The sequence below is a fragment of the Brienomyrus brachyistius genome, chromosome 19, assembly GCF_023856365.1.
Source record: "Brienomyrus brachyistius isolate T26 chromosome 19, BBRACH_0.4, whole genome shotgun sequence".
Taxonomy (NCBI): Eukaryota; Metazoa; Chordata; class Actinopteri; order Osteoglossiformes; family Mormyridae; genus Brienomyrus; species Brienomyrus brachyistius.
Genome location: NC_064551.1, coordinates 14,707,769 through 14,732,887, shown reverse-complemented (window position 1 = coordinate 14,732,887; position 25,119 = coordinate 14,707,769). Strand labels below are relative to the sequence as shown.

Below are 25,119 nucleotides of genomic sequence, written 5' to 3'. Positions count from 1 at the left end.
GCAATTTTAACATTAAATTCATGATTTTCCCACGGTCCTGTGGCCGCTTTATATGTTAATTAATGGTGAAAACTTTTTTGGAAAGTGAAACAATATTAAAATTGCTTTATTGCGTAAAAAAACTGTTTTTGTTTGGTAAAATAATGTTTTTTTCGCTCTTTATACTGCCGTCTTGTGGCAAAATTTAAATACTGCAGTTTGAAAACAGTTAAATGATTTCTTACCGAAATTGCAATACCTACTTTTAGCCACGAGATGGCAGCAAGAAAATAGAAAAATTATTTTCCCACGGTCTTCTAGCAGCTTTGTGTGGTAATTGTTTGTATAAAAAATACATTGGACCAAGTAAAATTATTTTAATGAAGAATTAACATCTAAAAGCTGCTAGAAGACCGTGGGAAAATAATTTTTCTATTTTCTTGCTGCCATCTCGTGGCTAAAAGTAGGTATTGCAATTTCGGTAAGAAATCATTTGTTTTCAAGCTGCAGTACCTACTTTTGGCCACGAGATGGCAGCAAGAAAATAGAAAAATTATTTCCCCACGGTCTACTAGCAGCTTTTAGATGTTAATTCTTCATTAAAATAATTTGACTTGGTCCAATGTATTTTTAATACAAACAATTACCATACAAACCTGCTAGTAGACCGTGGGAAAATAATTTTTCTATTTTCTTGCTGCCATCTCGTGGCTAAAAGTAGGTATTGCAATTTCGGTAAGAAATCATTTGTTTTCAAACTGCAGTACCTACTTTTGGCCACGAGATGGCAGCAAGAAAATAGAAAAAATATTTTCCCACGGTCTACTAGCAGCTTTTAGATGATAATTCTTCATTAAAATAATTTTACTTGGTCCAATGTATTTTTAATACAAACAATTACCACACAAAGCTGCTAGAAGACCGTGGGAAAATAATTTTTCTATTTTCTTGCTGCCATCTCGTGGCTAAAAGTAGGTATTGCAATTTCGGTAAGAAATCATTTAACTGTTTTCAAACTGCAGTATTTAAATTTTGCCACAAGACGGCAGTATAAAGAGCGAAAAAACATTATTTTACCAAACAAAAACAGTTTTTTTACGCAATAAAGCAATTTTAATATTGTTTCACTTTCCAAAAAAGTTTTCACCATTAATTAACATATAAAGCGGCCACAGGACCGTGGGAAAATCATGAATTTAATGTTAAAATTGCAATTATGGGGAAAAATGATAATCTGAAAATTCTCATAAGGCCAGCAGAATGTAGTATGTAAAATTAACAACTATTTTCCTTGTACTGGTTTGTAATTCTGCTGAGGCCCAATGGGATTAAAAATTTGCCCCATCTTGCTCTCCATAAAGGCAAGAACAAGCTTGGGGGTCACAGTGAAGAGACTGCTACCTTGAGGCCCCCAGGGTTTTCAGGTCTTGTTCAAAAGCCTGTGGACATGTGGCTATCCTGCCAATTCCGAGCATGAACCGTCGACCTTCTGATCACAGCAACAGAGTCTTAGTCTGCTGAGCTACACACTCATTATATGTATTTCACTCTTCTGACCCTTATTCTTAAGTTGTTGTAGTGTTTCCATCATATGTAAGAGGGCCTGCCCATCAGAGTAATGTACATCCTGTGACATGTATTGACTATCAAGACAAACTGAAACACGGTGTATTAGGCTGTCAATGAGTACTGGACTAGGGCGAAAATCTGTCTGATAATCTACCTATTAACTAGAAGAGTACAAACTGGAGATGGATCCCCTAATACAGAGGGATTAACGTCTGTGCCACATCCAGAACCATTCAGTGTAGGAGTCTGGTGGTTCTACTGGATACTGACAAGTACCCAGCCCCTTTGTTCCCTCTGATAATTATCAGTCCTCCTCTGAATGCCTTCACCACTCTATTCCTGAATAGGTACACATTTAAATATGCTAGGAAGATCAAAGTATTGGGATAACCGTTAGGTTCACTGTTCAGAGAGTTGCAGTGAAAACCATCATACACAGCCGCCCTTTCTGGATAAGATTACCTCCCTCTGATCTAACGGGTCAAAATCAAAGCAAGGTGCATTGCAATGTCTGACACCCAGCACACTACAGCATATAAAATACAGGTATCCATCGCCTTCCGCATTTGGAACCAGGACCACTTGTTGCAAGTCAATTTGGGCGTATCTCAAGTTATACGAGAGAGGCAAGACATTAAGGACAGTATACACAGTACTGAAATAATAATGTACATATTAAACCACATCACTTAATAAACAGATACTGCACTTACATTTCACAAAAAAAATAAAGCATAGATTGCACTAAGAAATCAAAAAATGCATGTGCTAGCAAACAGTGGGAGCTGAGGAAGAAGCAGTGGTGAAATACTTTATTGTACAGTACAGTAAGTTTCTTTTTATACAATGAAATAGCATACAGGGGGCGGCTTGGTGGTGCAGTGGTTAGCACTGTTGCCTCACACCTCTGGGGCCCTGGTTCTAGTCTCCGCCTGGGTCACATGTGTGTGGAGTTTGCATGTTCTCCCCATGTTGTTGTGGGGTTTCCTCTGGGTACTCCGGTTTCCCCCCCACAGTCCAAAAACATGCTGAGGCTAATTGGAGCTGCTAAATTGCCCATAGGTGTGCGTGTGTGAGTGAGTGGTGTGTGAGTGTGCCCTGTGATGGGCTGATCCCCCATCCTGGGTTGTTCCCTGCCTCGTGCCCAATGATTCCGGGATAGGCTCCGGACCCCCCGTGACCCAGTAGGATAAGCAGTTTGGAAAATGGATGGATGGATGGATGGATGGATAACCTCTGCATTCACAGCACTGCTTCAGTTATCGATTGAAGAGCAAATTTCCAAAACTCACTCAGTCCGATAACCTAAAGTAATAAGTCATAATCCTCTTCATACATTGCAGTAATGGGAATGAAATCTCACTCAGTGTTTATGTAATCGAGTGATGGAATTTCGTGAAATTTCCAAAAGTCCACAGAAATATTCTGAAAAACATTCCTGCAGACTGAGTTTTTGATATTTGCTTTTCAATTAACACAATTTTCTTCAGTCTGAGGTTTAACAGAATTCAGCCATATGCTGTTCAAAAAAAACTCCACAGAACAAAAGCAGAAAGGACTTTACATCTGTCTGAAAGGAAAGTTGACACAGGCTGCAGCAGTGAACAAATCAATCAATGTATTAAAGTTAGGCAATAAGTAACTGGAGGCAGTATATATATAACATGATGACATGCCTTTTCTGTACTGACCATATTAAGGACGCTGTAACACTGCCCACCACATACCTGCTTCATTTATTGTTTTATACTTGCAGCTGCTTATTCAGACAGCTCGTCTACCTGTCTGTCCATGTTGCCGTCCCATGACAACTGGTCCAGCCTACAGGTGCCGTCCCATTCCGGCATGTTACCCATGAGTCATAGCGGCACCTCCGGGAGCAGCTCCAGGTGAGCCCGGATGATAAGCGGATGATGATTATAGCCGATTTTTCCCTTTTTCTTTATGTCTGGCAGTTTACCATCTAATAGGCATTTTTTTTTCTTTTTATGCACTTTGAGATGTGTCTAGGTCAGATACGACCAAAATATTTTTCTTATTTCAGAAGTGGAAAAAAATATTGCTCTCAGACTCTGCTCAGTTGTAGCTTTTTAAAATAATGTACCTTGATTTGTGTTTGTTTAAAATGCCATTACCTGCTGCTTAATGGACTGCTGAAAAGGAGAGCAGCTCCAGGTGAGCCCGGCAACACTGCATGCTGATTTAACGTATTTCCTTAATCTCCACCCCATTGCTCACACACAGCCAGTATCCCAGTTGGTGGTCAATGAGCTCCTCCTCGCTCACCCCAGTCTCCCAGTCCAGTGGAATGTCCAACAGCTTGGGCTCTCAGTTCCTGCGCAGCTCTACAACTCATTACCCAGGGCTCTTGCACCCGGCCACAGTGCCCCTCTCAGGCTCCCCGCTGTATGACAGCACTGCTCTATCGGAAGTTCATGAAGCCTCACAGTATGACGCCTCTCCCCACCCGCGCTTAGCCACCACCGGGACTCCCATCACTCCTCCTTCCCTGTAGGGCGGCGCACTTCCATTATTATTGCAGTTTCTACTGTCACTCTGTTGCTTTTCCTGGTGCTAGACTTTTGACAGATAAATACATTATTTGTTGCATTCAGTGACAAAAGTAAGATTGGTCTGTTTAACACCCTCAGTCTCCACCCTGAGCCCCTTGTTTGCGGCAGAATCAGGAAGATGTCGGAGAAAGCAGAGGTAAAGTGAATAGTCACCTCGACAATAATGTGGAAACCGCTTATGGTGATCATGCCTGTGTGGGTGAAATGGATCACTATAGTATAAGCGGATGATGATTATAGCCGATTTTTCCCTTTTTCTTTATGTCTGGCAGTTTACCATCTAATAGGCATTTTTTTCTTTTTATGCACTTTGAGATGTGTCTAGGTCAGATACGACCAAAATATTTTTCTTATTTCAGAAGTGGAAAAAAAATATTGCTCTCAGATTCTGTTCAGTTGTAGCTTTTTAAAATAATGTACCTTGATTTGTGTTTGTTTAAAATGCCATTACCTGCTGCCAGGAACGGATTATGGGTTGTGTGGGCCCCTGGGCAAAACGTTCGCGAGGGACCCCCCCCCCCCCACCACCACCACCACCACCACCACCACAACAATTCAAGGGCCCTTGGCAGCCAAACACCCTCCCTAAGGGTCAGGGGCCCTTGTAGGCAGAGGATCAAAGAATGTAGGCCCTCTAAAATAGACAAACGAAAATACATTGTTGATAAGCGTTGCAAATTGTTTTGGGCTAGGGGCCCCACGGGCCCCCTGCACCCCATGGGCCCCTGGGCAGCGGCCCCACTGGCCCGGTCCGTAATCCGTCCCTGCCTGCTGCTTACTGGGCCGCTGAATATGTCTGACACAGCTAAATTTCTTGGTTTGAAAATCTGGCCCAACTACTTTCCAGACCTGGACTAGCCCTACTGAATCATACACTAATGTTATTCTGTTATGTGGGCTGTTGTGATAGGGAGATTTGCAGAATGCTGCACGACGGGTGGTGTCCCTGCTGCAGAATGCCCTGTCTGAACCAGCACCTAGAGACAGTGAGGGTTGTTGTTATCACCTTAATATTGTATATAAGCAATCTGTTATTTCTTAATTAATTTAATTGTAATGTATTCTTCTGAAATGTTGTGCACAGCCAACAAAAAAGAGAAAAATGCAAAACCAAAGGAAGGCTTTCTTTTCTCTTAAAAGTCTTTTTTCTAAACCAACTGAGAGTCAGTTAGAGGGGTGTTCATTATCAGTATTGTTGCTGGCATTTCTGAAAATGTGCCAATTTTAGTCAAGTGGCTACTTTTCAAATGCAGTCCCTGGCCAAGATGAAGAAAGCCATTAAGTCAGGTTAAAACAAAGTTCATGAAGACTACATGATAATATTAAGCACTGACATAACAAACAACATTTTTACATGCAAAATATACAGGAAATATACACTGCAACAGGCTAGGATAGACAAATAACCAAATACACTAGCAAACCTGACCACTTTACACCCCAGATTATAAACTGTTGCTGAATGAGCATATATTTTTTCCAAGTTTTGTTTACTTTGCTGAAAGCAATTTAAGGGCTTTCAAGTTCTCACAAATAATAAAAAAAAGATTTTTCCACTATAGCCAGATCCAGTTTCTGTGGGGAGGGGTGACAATTTGTAGTAATAACTATTTCCTGCTGAAAAACACCGGTAAACTATCCACATGTCTCTGAATATCTGTGAGTCCCGAGACCTCCATGACACATAGATATAAGTTGCCAGTGTTGATCGGCAGGAAATCTTCTCCAAAGCCCCACCACCACCTCACACCAATCCACCCAGGGCTGTAGATGAACAGACTTCAAATAAATTTGATGCTAATACAAACCGGATCAACTTGTGGTTTGTGTCCACGTGTACCAGAGACAAAGGCCCTGGTACAGAGTACATTCTGCATACAACACAGCCAAGACTTGACAACCTTGATATGATGCCCATGGAATCAACCCTATGCATGGAGGCTACAACTCTTCTCCACCGAACCCTGTAGCCCATTGACTGCAGCCTCCCTCTGACCATCCTGTAGCCTGCATTTTGTAGATCATTCTTGACAGAAGAAACCAAATTGTCAAGTTCCTCATCACTGATGGAATTATATGTGTCCCTAACACAGAGCTCATACTCTTTCATTCTTCTTAAGATTGTTCTTCTTGAAACACCCATCAGTGTGGCTATGCAAGGCACAGGAAGTTGAGTATGGAGCATTTCTTTCAAACGTTGTTCTTCAATCAAAATCTTGGGTCGTCCATTGGTGGCAGTGACTTCCTGTGTGACACATGGGGCTGGACGTTCCAGATGTGCCCTCACAAGGTCAAAGAGCTCTTGCAAAGCCAGGGTGATAGCAGGAGGTACTTCAATGTGATTAGACAGGGCTTGCAGAAGATACAGCTCCTGATGACAAAGGAACTCCAGGTAATCCAAATTTAGTGGAGTCGCGCTGAATCCCATTTCATTTTATGCAGAAGACTTTCGAGAAGGTGGTATCTGAGTTGTTCACAGAACAAATTATAGTTAATGAGGTGTCAAGATCTTGTCTCTGATCCACACACTAGGCCTACCATTCAAAAGTTTTAATTATGAAAATGAAATGTTTTTGTTTTGTGAGGTGCTTGTTCATGTATGATGATGTAGTGGCTGCCCTGTTTGACCGTGGTAAACCTTTTCACAAACAATATAAGTGAAGAAGTATGACATTAGATCTAAGGACCAGAGTCAAATAAAGTTAAATAAAATCCATCAAAAACACTTAGTCAGTGGAGATTCCAATGTAGTAGGCAGACAACTTTATGGCTTTAATAATGAGTGTATTTAGCAGCTACAAGGACAAAAGATATTAAAAACCTCTCCATTCTAATGCTAATTTAATAAACATTAACAGATAGCACTTAAGGTGGTTTCGCCTATAGTCTGCTAACACTAACCCGAGAACTAATATCTGAGGAGCGCTCTTCCCAGGATTTGAATTTATTAAATTGGATTTGTGATGTTGTATTAAGAAATGTTATTCACAATGCAATTTATCGTACATTGGCCCATTCTTTTATATACGGTAAGACGAAGCGGGAAATTCCCAAATTATGATAGCAGACTGTGAATAAATAGTATTGCACGAGACACTAGCTATACCGTATTGAATTTCAAGCTCTGCTTTAATTAAGACACACACGATTCCAATCCTCAACGTGGAATATGAAAACATAATCTCTAAAAGATGTGAACTCAGTGTAAGACTTACTTGCTCCGACATCATGACAGTGTGAATCCCACATCCATTGGTCAATTATCTTCTACCAAAGCAAATAGCCAATCGCGTAGAGAGCATGGATTTTCTGCTCGCGAGCGCATATGCGCGCGTGGTTTTTATGCGCACGACTTTTGGCACTAATTTAACGCCATAGAAACCCCTCAGACTGACCCAGAACCCCGGCATATAGACAGAGGTCTCTGGCAGAGTCCTTTCGGAGACGCGAAGAATATCCAGGTAGCTTATATAGTGGTGAAAGTAATATTTTAGTCATGACCTATTAAGTCATGACCTATTAATCTATTAAGGTAGATTTGTTCACCTCTACTCGGCTGCATGCTTCCTTTAAAAAAAAAAAAAAGTCTGAATGCCTGTATGGAGTTGAAAGAAATTAGAAACGCTTGACCAAAGATTTCGCGTTACTATGAGTGTAATGAAAGGAGAACTTTTATCATGTATGTAATTGTTTCTCAACGAAGAACTGAACAAAAACTCTAACCGAAATAGAAGAATTTAAGTTTAAAATGTTGGTTCTACAGTAATAATTGTGTGCAGATTTCATGTTTGCAAATTAAATTCATTGCAGCAATATAAAATTTAAATTTTTTATTTGCCTAAAAACTTTGCTTAAAGTCTGTCCTGAATTTTAACATGCATATGATTAACTAATTAATAGTCGAAAGCAAAATCACATAATACCGTAGTGGTCATGAAAATGTATTCAGATTGAGCATATTGATGATGCAATCACCACATAAATCATGACACACTGCTCCCCTCTACATGACAGTACATAAGCTGTTTCTATAAGTAAGAATCACTATCAGTATTGGTATCGGCAATACTGGCCCAGTATTTACTTGGTATTGGATCGATACCAAATTTTGCAGTATGGCACACTGCCATTGCAAACAACCCCAACACTTTTGACGTGGCTAATTTTGGAGCTTGTTAAGGAATAATAAAGATTTCTGACAAGAGCATGAGAGACTGAAAGCGTGAGTTTGGTGAGCTTGTGATTTGATTTTTTTCATCACTGTTTAATATGACACAGCATATGAACCCCATTGTATATTCAATTACATCACTCATTACAACAAGAAAATGTCTGGAATTCCATACATCCATCACTCTTCTAACTATTTGTCAGGGTTACAGAGAGGAGGCCTGAAGCCTGTTCCAGACAAGCCAGGGCAGGCGGCAGGGGAAGACTCTGGATGGCATGGAAGTTCACCAGAGGACACACACATGTTACAAGGAACACATGTGAAGTACGCACACAGACCGCGAAGGCCAGCAGCAACAATGCTAACTAATAAGCCAGAGTACCAGCCATGCAGGAAATTTAGACTTAAATGTATTTATTAGTGGATATTTAGTAGTACGAGTATATTGAGTGGTTGATTTTTTAAGCTGAAACCTTACATGCCCCTATGAAGAATGCAGCCTGCTTCTAGCAATTAAGATCCTGACTGTAAAGTGATGATCTGTTGCACTGGGCGGCCCAGGCTTAAGAAGCCTGACTTCGTGATTCTATATTGCAGAGAACTCCACTGCGGGGTCTCAGAGTTCCCATATCCATGATCTCAAAGGACTGGCCGGGGACCAGGTGGAAATGAAATCTCTGCACCAGTTTGGCTAGCACAACCTTTGCCTCCATCTGCACAGAAGGAACATGGGTAATAAATCAGTACGGGGCTCCAGGGCGTGTAGTGGTTAAGGCATTATAGTAAAATCATTAAAAGCAAAGTGAATAAAAATAATAACAATAATAATAATAAACTCATACAGAGTATCTTTTCTTTGGCTGTATATATCCAGTCTGTCAGCCTCGTGTTCCAGTAATGTCAATAGGCCCCATTTTATTACTGCTGTTATAACGCCAAAACTACATTATAACTTTCTTGTTGTCAAACGTCCCATGTTCTATTTTAAAGGCAGAAAAATGAGGCCAGGCATATGAAGTACCAAATAAACTACATCAGCTCCAATGAATGCCAACATGCTAGCCCAAAGTAAATAATGCGTGGAGATGATTTCGTGCTAAATGGGACAATATAATGTGAGACACCAGCGGGCTGCACGTGCTGGTTAATACCATGCTAACCATGAGTAAATTATCTGCACACAATATGTCTTTAGTCTCACCTGTGAGAAGGTTTTCCCGAGGCAGGAGCGAGGTCCCAGGGCAAAGGGAAAGTAGGTGTAGTAGGGTCTGAAGCGAGACGACAGAGACACACCGTCAGTGAGCCAATATGGGTGTGTCGAGTGAGTTCTGGAAGTTAACCCGCCGTCATACTAAATCAGATACGTAGACCTACTTTGGGGCATCAGGGTGAAATCTTTCAGGATCAAACTTCAGCGGATCCGGGAAGAACGCTTCCATCCTCCCTGCCACATAAGAGCTCATCTAGATATTTACAAGAGAAAAAAGGAAAAGAGGAGAAGCTGAACATAACTTAGCAATCATGGAATGTAAAAAGAAATCACTTAACCTACATACAGAAACAAACAACTGAGTACATAGAGAACATAATGGCTTTTCGTAAACTTTTTAATCTACAATCCAAAAAACTTAACTGCAACTGGAAGCCCTCCAGGAATGTGAATTCCTTCTATGACCACGTCTTCAGCAATCCACCGTGAGGTTCCAGGAGCTGTGGGGTACAATCTGAGTGTCTCGTTTAGGACCTGTGAATATCAACCATCAGTCATTCTCCAATAGTTACTGAAATTATGCTGCTCATTTTCTAAGCACTGGTATCATGGTGCTTTTCTGCTGTGTCTATGTTACCTGGGACATATAGGTCAGCTTCCCAAGGTCTTCATACTGAATGTCCTGCCTTACACCCAGGACATCATCCACCTCCTGCCTGACTCTACAAAAAGAAATCACTGACAGTTTCAGGCCTTTCAGGTTTCCTATATAGTCCTATGTATATATGTGGAAAGTACAATGTATTTCCCAATGAAAATGTTTCATTTTTGGATATAGCTTTTTCATACTTCTCTAGTATTTCAGGGTGCCTTCCAAGTTCCAGTACAGCAAAGGACAACTGATTGGCTGTGGTTTCTTGCCCTGCAAAAAGTAAAATAGATGAAGGTCACACTGAAACTGCTTCATACACTGATCTGACATCACAGACTCTTTCGGCATAGACAAGTACTATGTTCTGCCAAGGTTCCGTTAGGGAACAGGACATGTTCCAAAAAGCACAGTGAAGTGTCTCACCAGCTATAAAGAAAGTAAGGAAGTTGTCCAGCATTTGCTCATGATCATCATGCTCCTCTAGTTCTGTTAAAATAAATGACAAAACAAAGTGTGAATTAATAAGGTGGCATGAAGTAAGAGTCACATGATCGAGGGCTATTGTGTATCCATGTTAGATGAGTATTAATGGCAACAAGAATTGCTATTACCCATATTCCATGGAGCACTCTGAGGCATGTGAACATACCGGCGGTTTTCAGAATCTGGGTAAGGATGTCCTTTGGCACCTCCTCCCCATTCTTGATAGCATTCTTCCTCTCCCTGATACACTCTTCCCCAGTCCTACGTAGAAATCGTACGGCCTCCTTCACCTCTTTAATAAAACCCCACATCCACGGCTTCAGCTAAACATTGACAAATGGATGAGAGTGACACGTTAAAGAAAATTATCATGACATTTACGGTTTTCCACTCATTTCAGCAAATTAACCAATTTTCCTCACCTGTACCATCGGATCTCTGAAATAGTGCACCATACCCTTCAAGCATGTCTCTATGGCCTTGGGAAATGGAGACTCAGTTTCTAGCAAATTCAAGTCAATACCAAATGCGACCTGAAAGACAATTAGTGAATAAGGCGGATGACCTGGCTCTTGGGAGTTTTACATACAAAAAAATGTTCTCAGGACAGAATGAAAAATGATTGGTTCAGAGAGATAATCAGATTGTACAGGACGTGGGTGCAAGCTACTAGAGGAGACGTGACCAACTAATCAGATGTCTTAGTCCCACATCCACTACGATCTAGTACGAATGGATAGAGTGGGAAAACAAAACAAATTAGTGCCACTGTTGCATTTCAGTGCAACCTTTTACACAATTGATAAGCTTCAGCTGAACAGAATACAACATTGGGTTGGTGTTGCAGGAGTTGTGGTTTATGTTATATCTCACGGGAAGGACATCATATGTGATGGTTATTCCTCCTGTGGTGTACCTCAAGGCTATATATTATACCTAATTCTTTTTAGCCTATACCTACTCCCCTTAGGGGCATGGAATACAGTTCTATAGGAGGCGCATCCAGGTGAGGAGCATGCACTGATTATAGCGCGTTGCTGCATCCACCACACGACAAACCTCAGGGACGAGATCCTGAGTGCAAGCATGTGGCGGGCAACACCTCTGCACCACACTAGTCCAAACGGACCACTGTAAGTTATATTCTGGTGACTGGAATGCCTATCCTGCCACCAACCCCCACATTTTCCCCTGTAAGTTAGAAGACCTGCTTAATCTACATCCATGTGGTAGATGTAGATTAACATCATACCCAGGCCAAAGCAATTGCAGGTTTAGGGCCTTGCTCAAGGGCCCATTAGAGTAGAATCGCTCTGGGCATTGAGGGTTTAGAACTAGCAACCTTCCAGTTGCTGGCACAGATCCCTATCCTCAGACCCACCACTTCACCACAGTTTCATAGCGTTGCTGGTAATACAGCTCTACATATATGTCTCCAGATGGTGCTACTTTTAAAATGAACAAAGGATTTACTCTTCGGTTACACACCATCCAGAATCTTTAAACTGTCTGTGGACTGTCTGTGGGTCCCCAAAGACCAGATTGGGAGACAATACTACAGAAAAAAAATATATGTTGAATGGAGAGAGAAGGATGAGACAAATAGACACAAAGAGAGAGGTGGCAGCACCTTGGCAATGACACTAAGGGTAACACAGTTGAGCAGGCTGTGCATGTGCACAGATGTGTTGTTCTTCGCAGCTTCTTCTAGCTTCTCTACCAGAAACTCCACACGCTCATTAAAGGTCTCCATTAACCCCCTCAGGTACCTGTCACAAACAATGTCTCTCACCAACAGCTTTTGCCGAAGTACATTAGTACTGTGCCTTTGGCAGGCATCGTACATGAGCAGCTTACATTCAAGTACCCAGAAGTTTATTTTCTGGGAAATGCATTAGAGGAAAATTGCCTTTTTTTCTGTTTTTAATGTTTTCTTTTGCTTTAGGAAAATCAGCTGGGAAGAGTTTTACAGTAACTCAGGAAAAACACCGTGTACAAATAAGATAATGCAGTGGTAATGAAGGCAAATGACACAGTTATGGCCTTTGATGAGAAGGTATGAGATATATTTAAGCAGTGAGGAGAGATGTCATGGCAGACAGTGGCTGTCCTTACGTATTGCTAAAGGCGGGGTCCATAATCCGGCGCTGTTTGTACCAGTGATCATGGTCTATGTCCGTAACCAAGCCATTTCCCAGAAATCTACATTGAAAACAATTGAAATTAAATAAAAAAATTTATACTTAAAAATTATTTCATTTTTTGGAGATTTCATGTATTGTTTTATCTAATTTTTTGTAACCAGAATCAGAGGAAGTTCACAGAAAAAGAGGCAGAGTAAACAAAAAGACAATAGCATGTAAAGTTATCAAGAAGGCAAGGTAAGTGAATACAGGGTAGGGGCTCTGCTAGCAGGCCAACACTGGACGATGACACAATAACCGGTGGAAACATCTAAGGACTCGGGCAAAGTCAGAAGTCTGCTCTCACATGCCTAAGCACACAGCCAACCTTGTGACCCATTTGCACATCTCACACTACAGAGATACTAAACTGACCTTATTAATCAATTAAGTAATGATAATCCCCACCTAGGGGTGACCTACTGTGGGTAAACCCTGTGCCCCCATTCCCCGTTGCTGAGTTCCGAGACCTCTGCCAAGACTATGCTGTTCCAGCTCAAGCTGTGGTCCAGCACTCTTTGTGCGAGAAAGGTTCTAGGTCTCGTTTTGTTACGTTCTTATGTAATAAGCCCATGGAATAACCATAGTCATTGAATGATTATGAAAGACAATAAGTCATCATTAAATGAAAAGTCCCTTTAAAACTCTGCTTTAGAAAGGTATGGGCTTGTCTTTAAAGGGCACCACTTCTAGCGTTTTTAAATTACCTTGTCCCAAACAAGTTGAAGAGCTTTTTGTAGACAAAAGCATCCTTGGGGTATTTTGATGACATCAGGAATTCCTGTGGATCAAGGAAAGGCAAGAATGAGTCGCATATAAGCAGACATCTCCAAATTAACTTCATAGTGTGTTTTATAAGGACATTTAATCATTTTTACGGGTTAATTATTCAGGAATTCATATGTTCAATAAAACCTTGAGAAACACTAGAGTCTGTAGTACAACGTCTGTGCACCTTTGTGGCTTCTGGGCTTGCGACGGCTATGGCTACGGAATGCAGTATGTTGAGTCGGCAGACAGGGCCATACTTGAGAGACCTGCGCAGAGTGCCAATGCCAATATGTGATCAAGAGCTTAAGGTGTGAAAGGCAATTAGGCAATTAATCAATCAATTAAGCCCGGTTAAATATCATTGCAAAAGTAGACTGTGGAGAGTTTTCTCACCATTCCAGGAATAAATCATGCATCGACTTGTTTGCCTTGAATTGTCTTAGCATTGTAGGGCATTGTCCTAAGAAAAAGCTGAAAGGGATCCACACATAGGAATGTCATCAACCTTTATTAGTAAGGTACACCTAGAACAATGACCTCGTCCAAAGGTATTCATTATCCATCAGTCATTTGAGTCTATACAGTGGCAATCAAAATTAGAGAATGAGATGTTTTTGTAATATGCAAAGTCACTGCGTATCCAAATTCAAAGTTACTCACACATGAATAGAAGAGATGTATTTTAATCATATTTCATCTGCAAAAGCTATGCCCCATCACAAAATAAATGTTTCAAAATTAGAGAAAGATTTATTACACTTTTGGATTTTGGATCTAATCTGAAATATCTTGAAATATCTTAAATCTATTTGGCAACATTGATAGGCAATTTTTCAAGATGGTGGACCTCTCCAAGGTGACCGAACTCCCATGACGTCAGGATGATCAGATGAAGGCCGGTGGAATGACCCTCTACGCCAATGGAAGAGAAGTTAGTCGTTCCAAGAGTTTCATTTCTCAAATACTGAATATGTACAATAAAACTTTCAAAAAAGCCATTTTCAGGATCCACATGTTCTGATACTCATTATCTTTCATCCTACCATGTAGGCGTATGAGAGGCCAGACTGCTGCGACAGAGAACATACCCCACACTATCACACTTATCCCTCCCAACATTACTGATTTCTTCAGACACTATTGGTGGAGTCTTTCCTTAAGTCAATGCCACGAATAATGTTTCCCATGAAGAAATGAAGCTCTTGGAATGACTAACTTCTCTTCCATTGACTAAGAGGGTCAACCCATCAGCTTTTATCTGATCAACCTGACGTCACAGTGTTTTAGTCACCTTGGAGAAATCCACCATTTTGCAAAATTCCAACCAATGTTGCCAAATACACTGGGGTTGCCAGATATTTCAAGATATTTCAGATTAAATCCAAAAATCGCCAAGTTCAGTATAACAGTTTATTCTCTAATTTTGATCATATGCCTTCTTCAGATTTCTTGTTTAAACCATTTATTTGTGAAGTGGCACAGGTTTCTATGGGGCGCCGTTTGTAAAGGTAGCAAACATTTTGTACTTGCCACTTTTTCAACATTTAGTGCAATTTTCTGACATTTAGCTAGAAGTCAATGGTGTTGTGGATCATCAGGTTTTTTTGCTGTGTAAATTATGTTCAAAATTGTTTATCATATGTAAATATAAATGGTTTGTCTATATATAAATATTCATAGCTTCCCGATGTCACAGTGGAAGGTGTACATGATGTTGCTCCCGGCTGTATAGCAATACCATGTAACGCAGCACGAACAACTGGCAAAACTGCACATTCTATGGCCTCTAAGTGAGTGGAATTCGCCATGTTGTCCCGCATCAGCCCTAACCTGCACTCTCGTCGGTACCGCCCATTTTACGCAAATGGGCGTGGCTAATTTGCATACGTTCTCAACATTTAGAGTTTACATTTAACATTTATATTTAACATTTAACATTTAGATTTAACATGTAACATTTAGATTTAACATTTACATTTATATTTAACATTTAACATTTATATTTACATTTACATTTAAGTTTTATATTTAACATTTATATTTACATTTAACATTTATATTTAATATTTACATTTAATATTTATATATAGACAAACCATTTATATTTACATATGATAAACAACTTTGAACATAATTTACACAGCAAGTAAAACCTGATGATCCACAACACCATTGACTTCTAGCTAAATGTCAGAAAATTGCACTAAATGTTGAAAAAGTGGCAAGTACAAAAATGTTTGCTACCCTTACAAACGGCGCCCCATAGCCTTCACTGAAGAAATGTGATTAAAATACATCTCTCCTGTTCATGTTAGAATAACTTTAAATTCGGATAAGCTGTAATTTTGATTATAAGAATGTTTCTTGTTTTCTAATTTTCATTACCATGGTATGTATTGTAAAGCACAGCAAACCAAGACAACGCGGAACAAAATTCGGACAGTATGACACACAGGGAGGGTAATTTATACATCGGCTGAAGACACGCAAAGATCGGACAAGGTTCACGCATGACAGGCAGGAGCGCCCATGACGATCCGAAATACGATAAATATTATAATTACACATATAAGGGCTTTCACATTTTTCCAGCATGCTCCGGCGCAACTCTACAAATAATTATACTCAAATGCCAAAAGAGATCAGTTGCTAATGGTGAAATTATTTAGATGAAAACGGTATTTAAAACAGACTGAGTAAGAGGCTATCCTGCAAGGTAAAGAGTTTACACAAAGTTTACATAAAGTGTAATTTCTATAAAGAAAAGCGTAAAGATGATGCGGTCAGTGATCTGACTACGCTGATTATTATTAATATCGTTTTCCAAAGTCGAAAATATTATTAAGCGTCATCTTACCTGTCTCGTGGGGGTCCGGGTATATGGTCATACTTCATGTGAATGTACTTTATGTACAAACAGTAACAAGCAAATGCGATCACAAGTAATGCAAACAGGTAATAAATAACAGCGCCTATCCATCCGGCGAGGCTCTGCAACATGTTTATCCCTTTGTGTTATTTTACTTTATGTCCTGCTCTTCTGCTTCCTCTGATCATACGAAGCTGAGACCGACTGAACCCACAGCCGAGCCAAGTAATGCAAAGGTACTTGGGGGAGATGAGGAAGGTAGATACGGCTCGCACGGATTACTTTATACTACCATTAAAAAAGAAAAAAACTGCAACTAATTAATCCGTAGAATTTCTATGGCCCTTAAAAACAAAGGAATTGAAGTGAAGAGAACAAAATCGTGGTGCCCAATGACAGTTCTACATTTTAAGCATAGAAAACAAAAGCCCGTGTTCAGAAGCTGCAGTTTCTACTTTGGTCGTAAGGGGACATTTCCTGTTGTAATGTTTACCCGGTCATAAACCCTAATGCGGAGTCCATTTTAGGTAAAGTTATACTTGTCAACCCTGTTTGATGGTGGAGGGCTGTCCGCTACTGTGGCAACACCACCAACTTATACAAATACACGAGAAACCACGAGAAAGGGAACTCCCGAGCTGTAAAAGAAAGGAAGAGAGGAGGGAAACCCCTCAGACTGACCCAGAACCCCGGCACATAGACAGAGGTCTCTGGCAGAGTCCTTTCGGAGACGCGAAGAATATCCAGGTAGCTTATATAGTGGTGAAAGTAATATTTTAGTCATGACCAGGGGTGAATTAAGGTAGTTTTGTTCACCTCTCCTCGGCTTTATGTTTCCTTTAAAAAAAAACGTTTGAATGCCTATATGGAGTTGAAAGAAATTAGAAACGCTTGACCAAAGATTTCTCTACAGCATGTTAGCGGACGCTTGCGTTACTATGAGAACTTTTATCATATTATGTTATTGTTTCTCAACAAAAAATTGGACAAAAACTCTAACCGAAATAGAAGAATTTAAGTTTAAAACGTTGGTTCTCCAGCAGTAATTGTGTGCAGATTTCATGTTTGTAAATTCAATTGATAAAATTTATATATTTTTTATTTGCCTAAAAACTTTGCTTGAAGTCTGTCCTGAGTTTTAACATGCATATGATTAACTAATTAATAGTCGAAAGCAAAAATCACATAATACGGTAGTGGTCATGAAAATGTATTCAGATTGAGCATATTGATGATGCAATCACCACATAAATCATGACACACTGCTCCCCTCTACATGACAGTACATAAGCTGTTTCTATAAGTAAGTATCACTATCAGTATTGGTATCGGCAATACTGGCCCAGTATTTACTTGGTATTGGATCGATACCAAATTTTGCAGTATGGCACACCGCTATTGCAAACAACCCCAACACTTTTGACGTGGCTAATTTTGGAGCTTGTTAAGGAATAATAAAGATTTCTGACAAGAGCATGAGAGACTGAAAGCGTGAGTTTGGTGAGCTTGTGAATTGATTTTTTTCATCATTGTTTAATATGACACAGCATACGAACCCCATTGTATATTCAATTACATCACTCATTAAAACAAGAAAATGTCTGGAATTCCATCCATCCATCACTCTTCTAACCATTTGTCAGGGTTACAGAGAGGAGGCCTGAAGCCTGTTCCAGACAAGCCAGGGCAGGCGGCAGGGGAAGACTCTGTATGGCATGGAAGTTCACCAGAGGACACACACATGTTACAAGGAACACAAGTGAAGTACGCACACAGACCGCGAAGGCCAGCAGCAACAATGCTAACTAATAAGCCAGAGTACCAGCCATGCAGGAAATTTAGACTTAAATGTATTTATTAGTGGATATTTAGTAGTACGAGTATATTGAGTGGTTGATTTTTTAAGCTGAAACCTTACATGCCCCTATGAAGAATGCAGCCTGCTTCTAGCAATTAAGATCCTGACTGTAAAGTGATGATGATCTGTTGCACTGGGCGGCCCAGGCTTAAGAAGCCTGACTTCGTGATTTTATATTGCAGAGAACTCCACTGCGGGGTCTCAGAGTTCCCACATCCATGATCTCAAAGGACTGGCCGGGGAGCAGGTGGAAATGAAATCTCTGCACCAGTTTGGCCAGCACAACCTTTGCCTCCATCTGCACAGAAGGAACATGGGTAATAAATCAGTACGGGGCTCCAGGGCGTGTAGTGGTTAAGGCATTATAGTAAAATCATTAAAAGCAAAGTGAATAAAAATAATAACAATAGTAATAATAAACTCATACAGAGTATCTTTTCTTTGGCTGTATATATCTAGTCTGTCAGCCTCGTGTTCCAGTAATGTCAATAGGCCCCATTTTATTACTGCTGTTATAACGCCAAAACTACATTATAACTTTCTTGTTGTTAAACTTCCCATGTTCTATTTTAAAGGCAGAACAATGAGGCCAGGCATACGCAGTACCAAATAAACCACATCAGCTCCAATGAATGCCAACATGCTAGCCCAAAGTAAATAATGCGTGGAGATGATTTCGTGCTAAATGGGGCAATATAATGTGAGACACCAGCAGGCTGCACGTGCTGGTTAATACCATGCTAACCATGAGTAAATTATCTGAACACAATATGTCTTTAGTCTCACCTGTGAGAAGGTTTTCCCGAGGCAGGAGCGAGGTCCCAGGGCAAAGGGAAAGTAGGTGTAGTAGGGTCTGAAGCGAGACGACAGAGACACACGCACCGTCAGTGAGCCAATATGGGTGTGTCGAGTGAGTTCTGGAAGTTAACCCGCCGTCATACTAAATCGGATACGTAGACCTACTTTGGGGCGTCAGGGTGAAATCTTTCAGGATCAAACTTCAGCGGATCCGGGAAGAACGCTTCCATCCTCCCTGCCACATAAGAGCTCATCTAGATATTTCCAAGAGAAAAAAGGAAAAGAGGAGAAGCTGAACATAACTTAGCAATCATGGAATGTAAAAAGAAATCACTTAACCTACATACAGAAACAAACAACTGAGTACATAGAGAACATAATGGCTTTTCGTAAACTTTTTAATCTACAATCCAAAAAACTTAACTGCAACTGGAAGCCCTCCGGGAATGTGAATTCCTTCTATGACCATGTCTTCAGCAATCCACCGTGAGGTTCCAGGAGCTGTGGGGTACAATCTGAGTGTCTCCTTCAGGACCTGTGAATATCAACCATCAGTCATTCTCCAATAGTTACTGAAATTATGCTGCTCATTTTCTAAGCACTGGTATCATGGTGCTTTTCTGCTGTGTCGATGTTACCTGGGACATATAGGTCAGCTTCCCAAGGTCTTCATACTGAATGTCCTGCCTTACACCCAGGACATCATCCACCTCTTGCCTGAGTCTACAAAAACAAAAATCACCTAGTTTCAGGTATAGTTCTATGTATATATGTGGAAAGTACAATGTATTTCCCAATGAAAATGTTTCATTTTTGGATATAGCTTTTTCATACTTCTCTAGTATTTCAGGGTGCCTTCCAAGTTCCAGTACAGCAAAGGACAACTGATTGGCTGTGGTTTCTTGCCCTGCAAAAAGTAAAACAGATGAAGGTCACACTGAAACTGCTTCATACACTGATCTGACATCACAGACTCTTTCAGCATAGACATGTACTATGTTCTGCCAAGGTTCCGTTAGGGAACAGGACATGTTCCAAAAAGCACAGTGAAGTGTCTCACCAGCTATAAAGAAAGTAAGGAAGTTGTCCAGCATTTGCTCATGATCATCATGCTCCTCTAGTTCTGTTAAAATAAATGACAAAACAAAGTGTGAATTAATAAGGTGGCATGAAGTAAGAGTCACATGATCGAGGGCTATTGTGTATCCATGTTAGATGAGTATTAATGGCAACAAGAATTGCTATTACCCATATTCCATGGAGCACTGTGAGGCATGTGAACATACCGGCGGTTTTCAGAATCTGGGTAAGGATGTCCTTTGGCACCTCCTCCCCATTCTTGATAGCATTCTTCCTCTCCCTGATACACTCTTCCCCAGTCCTACGTAGAAATCGTATGGCCTCCTTCACCTCTTTAGTAAAACCCCACATCCACGGCTTCAGCTGAACATTGACAAATGGATGAGAGTGACACGTTAAAGAAAATTATCATGACATTTAGGGTTTTCCACTCATTTCAGCAAATTAACTAAATTTCCTCACCTGTATCATTGGATCTCTGAAATGGTGCGCCATACCCTTCAAGCATGTCTCTATGGCCTTGGGAAATGGAGACTCAGTTTCTAGCAAATTCACATCAATACCAAAGGCGACCTGAAAAACAATTAGTGAATAAGGTGGATGACTTGGCTCATGGGAGTTTTACTTACAGAAAAATGTTCTGAGGACAGAATGAAAAATGACTGGTTCAGAGAGATAACAAATTAGATTGCAGAGGAGGTGGGTGTAAGCTACTAGAGCAGACAGGACCAACTAATTAGATGTCTTGGTCCCACCTCCTCTACGATCTGATTGGTTCTCTCTCTGAACCAATCATGTTTTTGGTATTGCCCAAGGATAATTTTTCTTTAAGCAAAACTCCAATGAGCAATTACTTGAATATGAACAGACAAGGTTACCAAAGGTCATGACATGAGTATGAATGGATAAAGTGGGAAAACAAGAACACCTAAGTATGACTGGATAGAGATACATGAAACAAATCATTGCCACTGTCACATTTTAGTGCAACCTTTTGTGCAATTGACAAGTTTCTGCTGAACAGAGTACAGCATTGGGTTGGTATTGCAGATGTTGTGGTTTATGTTATATCTCATGGGAAGGACATATGTGATGGTTATTCCTCCTGTGGTGTACCTCAAGGCTATATATTAGGCCTAATTCTTTTTAGCCTATACCAACTCCCCTTAGGGGCATGGAATACAGTTCTATAGGAGTAGGAGGTAAAGAACATGCACTGATTATAGCGCATTGCTGCACCCACCACATGACAAACCTCCTCAGGGATGAGATCCTGAGAGCAGCCATATGGCGGGCCATACTTCTGTACCACACTAGTCCAAACGGACCACTGTGAGTTATATGCTGGTGCTTGGAATGCCAATCTTGCCACCAACCCCAAAGTTCTCCCCTTTACATTGGAGGACCTCCTTAATGTCCATCCATGTGGATTTACTCTGAGCTAGCCTGCTGGTGTCTCACATTATATTATCCCATTTAGCACAATGCTACAGAAAAATATATAGTTTGAATGGAGAGAGAAGGATGAGACAAACAGACACAAAGAGAGAGGTGGCAGCACCTTGGCAATGACACTAAGGGTAACACAGTTGAGCAGGCTGTGCATGTGCACAGATGTGTTGTTCTTCGCAGCTTCTTCCAGCTTCTCTACCAGAAACTCCGCACGCTCATTAAAGGTCTCCATTAACCCCCTCAGGTACCTGTCACAAACAGTGTCTCTCACCAACAGTTTTTGCCGAAGTACATTAGTGCTGTGCCTTTGGCAGGCATCGTACATGAGCAGCTTACATTCAAGTACCCAGAAGTTTATTTTCCGGGAAATGCATTAGAGGAAAATTGCCTTTTTTTCTGTTTTTAATGTTTTCTTTTGCTTTAGGAAAATCAGCTGGGAAGAGTTTTACAGTAACTCAGGAAAAACACAGTGTACAAATAAGATAATGCAGTGCTTGTTAAGGCAAATGACACAGTTATGGCCTTTGATGAGAAGGTATGAGATATATCTAAGCAGTGAGGAGAGATGTCATGGCAGACAGTGGCTGTCCTTACGTATTGCTAAAGGCGGGGTCCATAATCCGGCGCTGTTTGTACCAGTGATCGTGGTCTGTGTCCGTAACCAAGCCATTTCCCATAAATCTACATTGAAAACAAACTGAAATTAAATCAAAATTTTTATACTTAAAAATATTTAGTTTTTTGGAGATTTCATGTATTGTTTTATCTAATTTTCTGTAACCAGAATCAGAGGAAGTTCACAGAAAAAGAGGCAGAGTAAACAAAAAGACAATAGCATGTAAAGTTATCAAGAAGGCAAGGTAAGTGAATACAGGGTAGGGGCTCTGCTAGCAGGCCAACACTGGACGATGACACAATAACCGGTGGAAACATCTAAGGACTCGGGCAAAGTCAGAAGTCTGCTCTCACATGCCTAAGCACACAGCCAACCTTGTGACCCATTTGCACATCTCACACTACAGAGATATTAAACTGACCTTATTAATCAATTAAATAATGATAATCCCCACCTAGGGGTGACCTAGGTAAACCCTGTGCCCCCATTCCTTGTTGCTGAGTTCTGAGACCTCTGCCAAAACTAAGCTGTTCCAGCTCAAGCTGTGGTCCAGCACTCTTTGTGCGAAAAAGGTTCTAGGTCTCATTTTATTCGATTCGCACGTAATTAACTCATGGAAGAACCATAGTCATTGAATGATTATGAAAGAAAATAAATCATCATTACATGAAAAGTGCATTTAAAACTCTGCTTCAGAAAGGTATGGGCCGGTCTTTAAAGGGCACCACTGTGAGTGTTTTTAAATTACCTTGTCCCAAACAAGTTGAAGAGACCTTTGTAGACAAAAGCATCCTTGGGGTATTTTGATGACATCAGGAATTCCTGTGGATCAAGGAAAGGCAAGAATGAGTCGCATATAAGCAGACATCTCCAAATTAACTTCATAGTGTGTTTTATAAGGACATTTAATCATTTTTAGGAGTTAATTATTCAGGCATTCATATGGCTGCCCCCCCTCCTGGGTTGTTTCCCGCTTCGTGCCCGTAGCTTCTGGGATAGGCTCAGGACCCCCCACAACCCAGGAGGAAAAGCAGGTTGGAAAATGGATGGATGGAATTCATATGTTCAATAGAACCTTGAGAAACACTAGAGTCTGTAGTACAACGTCTGTGCACCTTTGTGGCTTCTGGACTTGCGACGGTTATGGCAACATAATGAAGCATGTTGATTCGGCAGACAGGGCCATACTTGAGAGACCTGCGCAGAGTGCCAATGCCAATATGTGATCAGGAGCTTAAGGTGTGAAAGGCAATTAATCAATCAATTAAGCCCCGTTAAATGTCATTGCAAAAGCAGACTGTGGAGAGTTTTCTCACCATTCCAGGAATAAATCATGCACTGACTGGTTTGCCTTGAACCGTCTTAGTATTGAAGGGGATTGTCCTAAAAAAAAGCTGAAAGGATCCACACATAGGAATGTTATCAACCTTTATTATTAAGGTACACCTAGAACAATGACCTTGTCCAAAGGTATTCATTATCTATCAGTCATTTGAGTCTATACAGTGGCAATCAAAATTAGAGAATGAGATGTTTTTGTTATATGTAAAGTCACTGCTCATCCAAATTCAAAATTATTCACACATGAATAGAAGAGATTTAATTTATACGCCGGCTAAAGACACGCAAAGAATGGACAAGCTTCACGCATGACATGCAGGAGCGCCCATGACGACCCGAAATACGATAAATATTATAATTACACATATAAGGGCTTTCACATTTTTTCCAGCATGCTCCGGCGCAACTGTACAAATAATTATACTCAAATGCCAAAAGAGATCAGTTGCTAATGGTGAAATTATTTAGATGAAAACGGTATTTAAAACAGACTGAGTAAGAGGCTATCCTGCAAGGTAAAGAGTTTACACAAAGTTTACATAAAGTGTAATTTCTATAAAGAAAAGCGTAAAGATGATGCGGTCAGTGATTTGACTACGCTGATTATTATTAATATCGTTTTCCAAAGTCGAAAATATTAAGCGTCGTCTTACCTGTCTCGTGGGGGTCCGGGTATATGGTCATACTTCATGTGAATGTACTTTATGTACAAACAGTAACATGCAAATGCGATCACAAGTAATACAAACAGGTAATAAATAACAGCGCCTATCCATCCGGCGAGGCTCTGCAACATGTTTATCCCTTTGTGTTATTTCTCTTTATGTCCTGCTTTTCTGCTTCGTCCGATCATACGAAGCTGAGACCGACTGAACCCACAGCAGTGCCAAGTACTGCAAAGGTACTTGAAGGCGATAAGGAAGGTGGATACGGCTCGCACGGATTACTTTATACTACCATTAAAAAAGAAAAAAACTGCAACTAATTAATCCGCAGAATTTCTATGGCCCTTAAAAACAAAGGAATAGAAGTAAAAAGAACAAAATCGTGGTGCCCAATGACAGTTCTACATTTTAAGCATAGAAAACAAAAGCCCGTGTTCAGAAGCTGCAGTTTCTACTTTGGTCGTAAGGGGACATTTCGTGTTGTAATGTTTACCCGGTCATAAACCCTACTACGGAGTCCATTTTAGGTCAAGTTATACTTGTGAAGCCTCTTTGATGCTTAACCCCTTAGTCAGAAGTTAGCTATAGTGATAAGTACACCATGTCCTAGTGTCCCAAAGTGATTATAAAAGTGCCTACTGTACAGTAAAGCAAAGACTCAACTATACAGTAACAATAGGCATATGACTTTAATCCTCATAATATTCTCTAATTAAATCACGTTTTCCTAACAAATCAGGCATTTGGGCCTATAATTAAATAATTCCCCTTGCACACTGTCCAGGATGACCAGGAATTTCTCACAGCAAGCAGCCCGAACGCCAAAGACAAGTCAAAACCTACTTAATT

General features: G+C 40.5%; 2 protein-coding genes and 2 long non-coding RNA genes across 6 annotated transcripts; 3 read left to right on the top strand and 1 right to left on the bottom strand.

Annotated features, from left to right (window-relative positions):
• Nucleotides 1-3,387: 3,387 nt before the first annotated feature.
• On the top strand, nucleotides 3,388-4,081 carry LOC125714653 (T-box transcription factor T-like). The gene is made up of 2 exons (XM_048985429.1): nucleotides 3,388-3,437; nucleotides 3,793-4,081. Exons 1-2 carry the CDS (start codon nucleotides 3,394-3,396, stop codon nucleotides 4,061-4,063), a joined length of 315 nt encoding a protein of 104 aa, XP_048841386.1. The 5' UTR covers nucleotides 3,388-3,393; the 3' UTR covers nucleotides 4,064-4,081.
• A 3,375-nt stretch (nucleotides 4,082-7,456) lies between these two features.
• On the top strand, nucleotides 7,457-8,999 carry LOC125714656 (uncharacterized). Its single transcript, XR_007383819.1, has 3 exons — nucleotides 7,457-7,582; nucleotides 8,496-8,616; nucleotides 8,890-8,999. It is a non-coding gene; the product is annotated as an uncharacterized LOC125714656 (long non-coding RNA).
• On the bottom strand, nucleotides 8,690-24,761 carry LOC125714652 (cholesterol 24-hydroxylase-like). 3 transcript variants are annotated; one of them, XM_048985428.1, is made up of 15 exons: nucleotides 24,259-24,761; nucleotides 13,985-14,062; nucleotides 13,776-13,857; nucleotides 13,528-13,601; nucleotides 12,753-12,839; nucleotides 12,268-12,406; nucleotides 11,060-11,170; nucleotides 10,804-10,960; nucleotides 10,578-10,640; nucleotides 10,352-10,424; nucleotides 10,140-10,224; nucleotides 9,926-10,036; nucleotides 9,667-9,755; nucleotides 9,494-9,560; nucleotides 8,690-9,005 (listed from the first exon to the last, which is right to left on the bottom strand). In XM_048985428.1, exons 1-15 carry the CDS (start codon nucleotides 24,399-24,401, stop codon nucleotides 8,856-8,858), a joined length of 1,509 nt encoding a protein of 502 aa, XP_048841385.1. In that variant the 5' UTR covers nucleotides 24,402-24,761; the 3' UTR covers nucleotides 8,690-8,855. The 3 variants fall into 3 exon arrangements, with proteins under 3 accessions (XP_048841385.1, XP_048841384.1, XP_048841383.1); XM_048985427.1 differs by lacking the exon at nucleotides 24,259-24,761 and adding an exon at nucleotides 16,449-16,943; XM_048985426.1 differs by lacking the exons at nucleotides 8,690-9,005; nucleotides 9,494-9,560; nucleotides 9,667-9,755; ... (9 more) ...; nucleotides 13,776-13,857; nucleotides 13,985-14,062 and adding exons at nucleotides 17,974-18,616; nucleotides 19,105-19,171; nucleotides 19,282-19,370; ... (9 more) ...; nucleotides 23,380-23,461; nucleotides 23,581-23,658 and having other exon boundaries at nucleotides 24,259-24,760.
• On the top strand, nucleotides 16,966-18,742 carry LOC125714654 (uncharacterized). The gene is made up of 3 exons (XR_007383818.1): nucleotides 16,966-17,207; nucleotides 18,104-18,224; nucleotides 18,501-18,742. It is a non-coding gene; the product is annotated as an uncharacterized LOC125714654 (long non-coding RNA).
• Nucleotides 24,762-25,119: the final 358 nt, after the last annotated feature.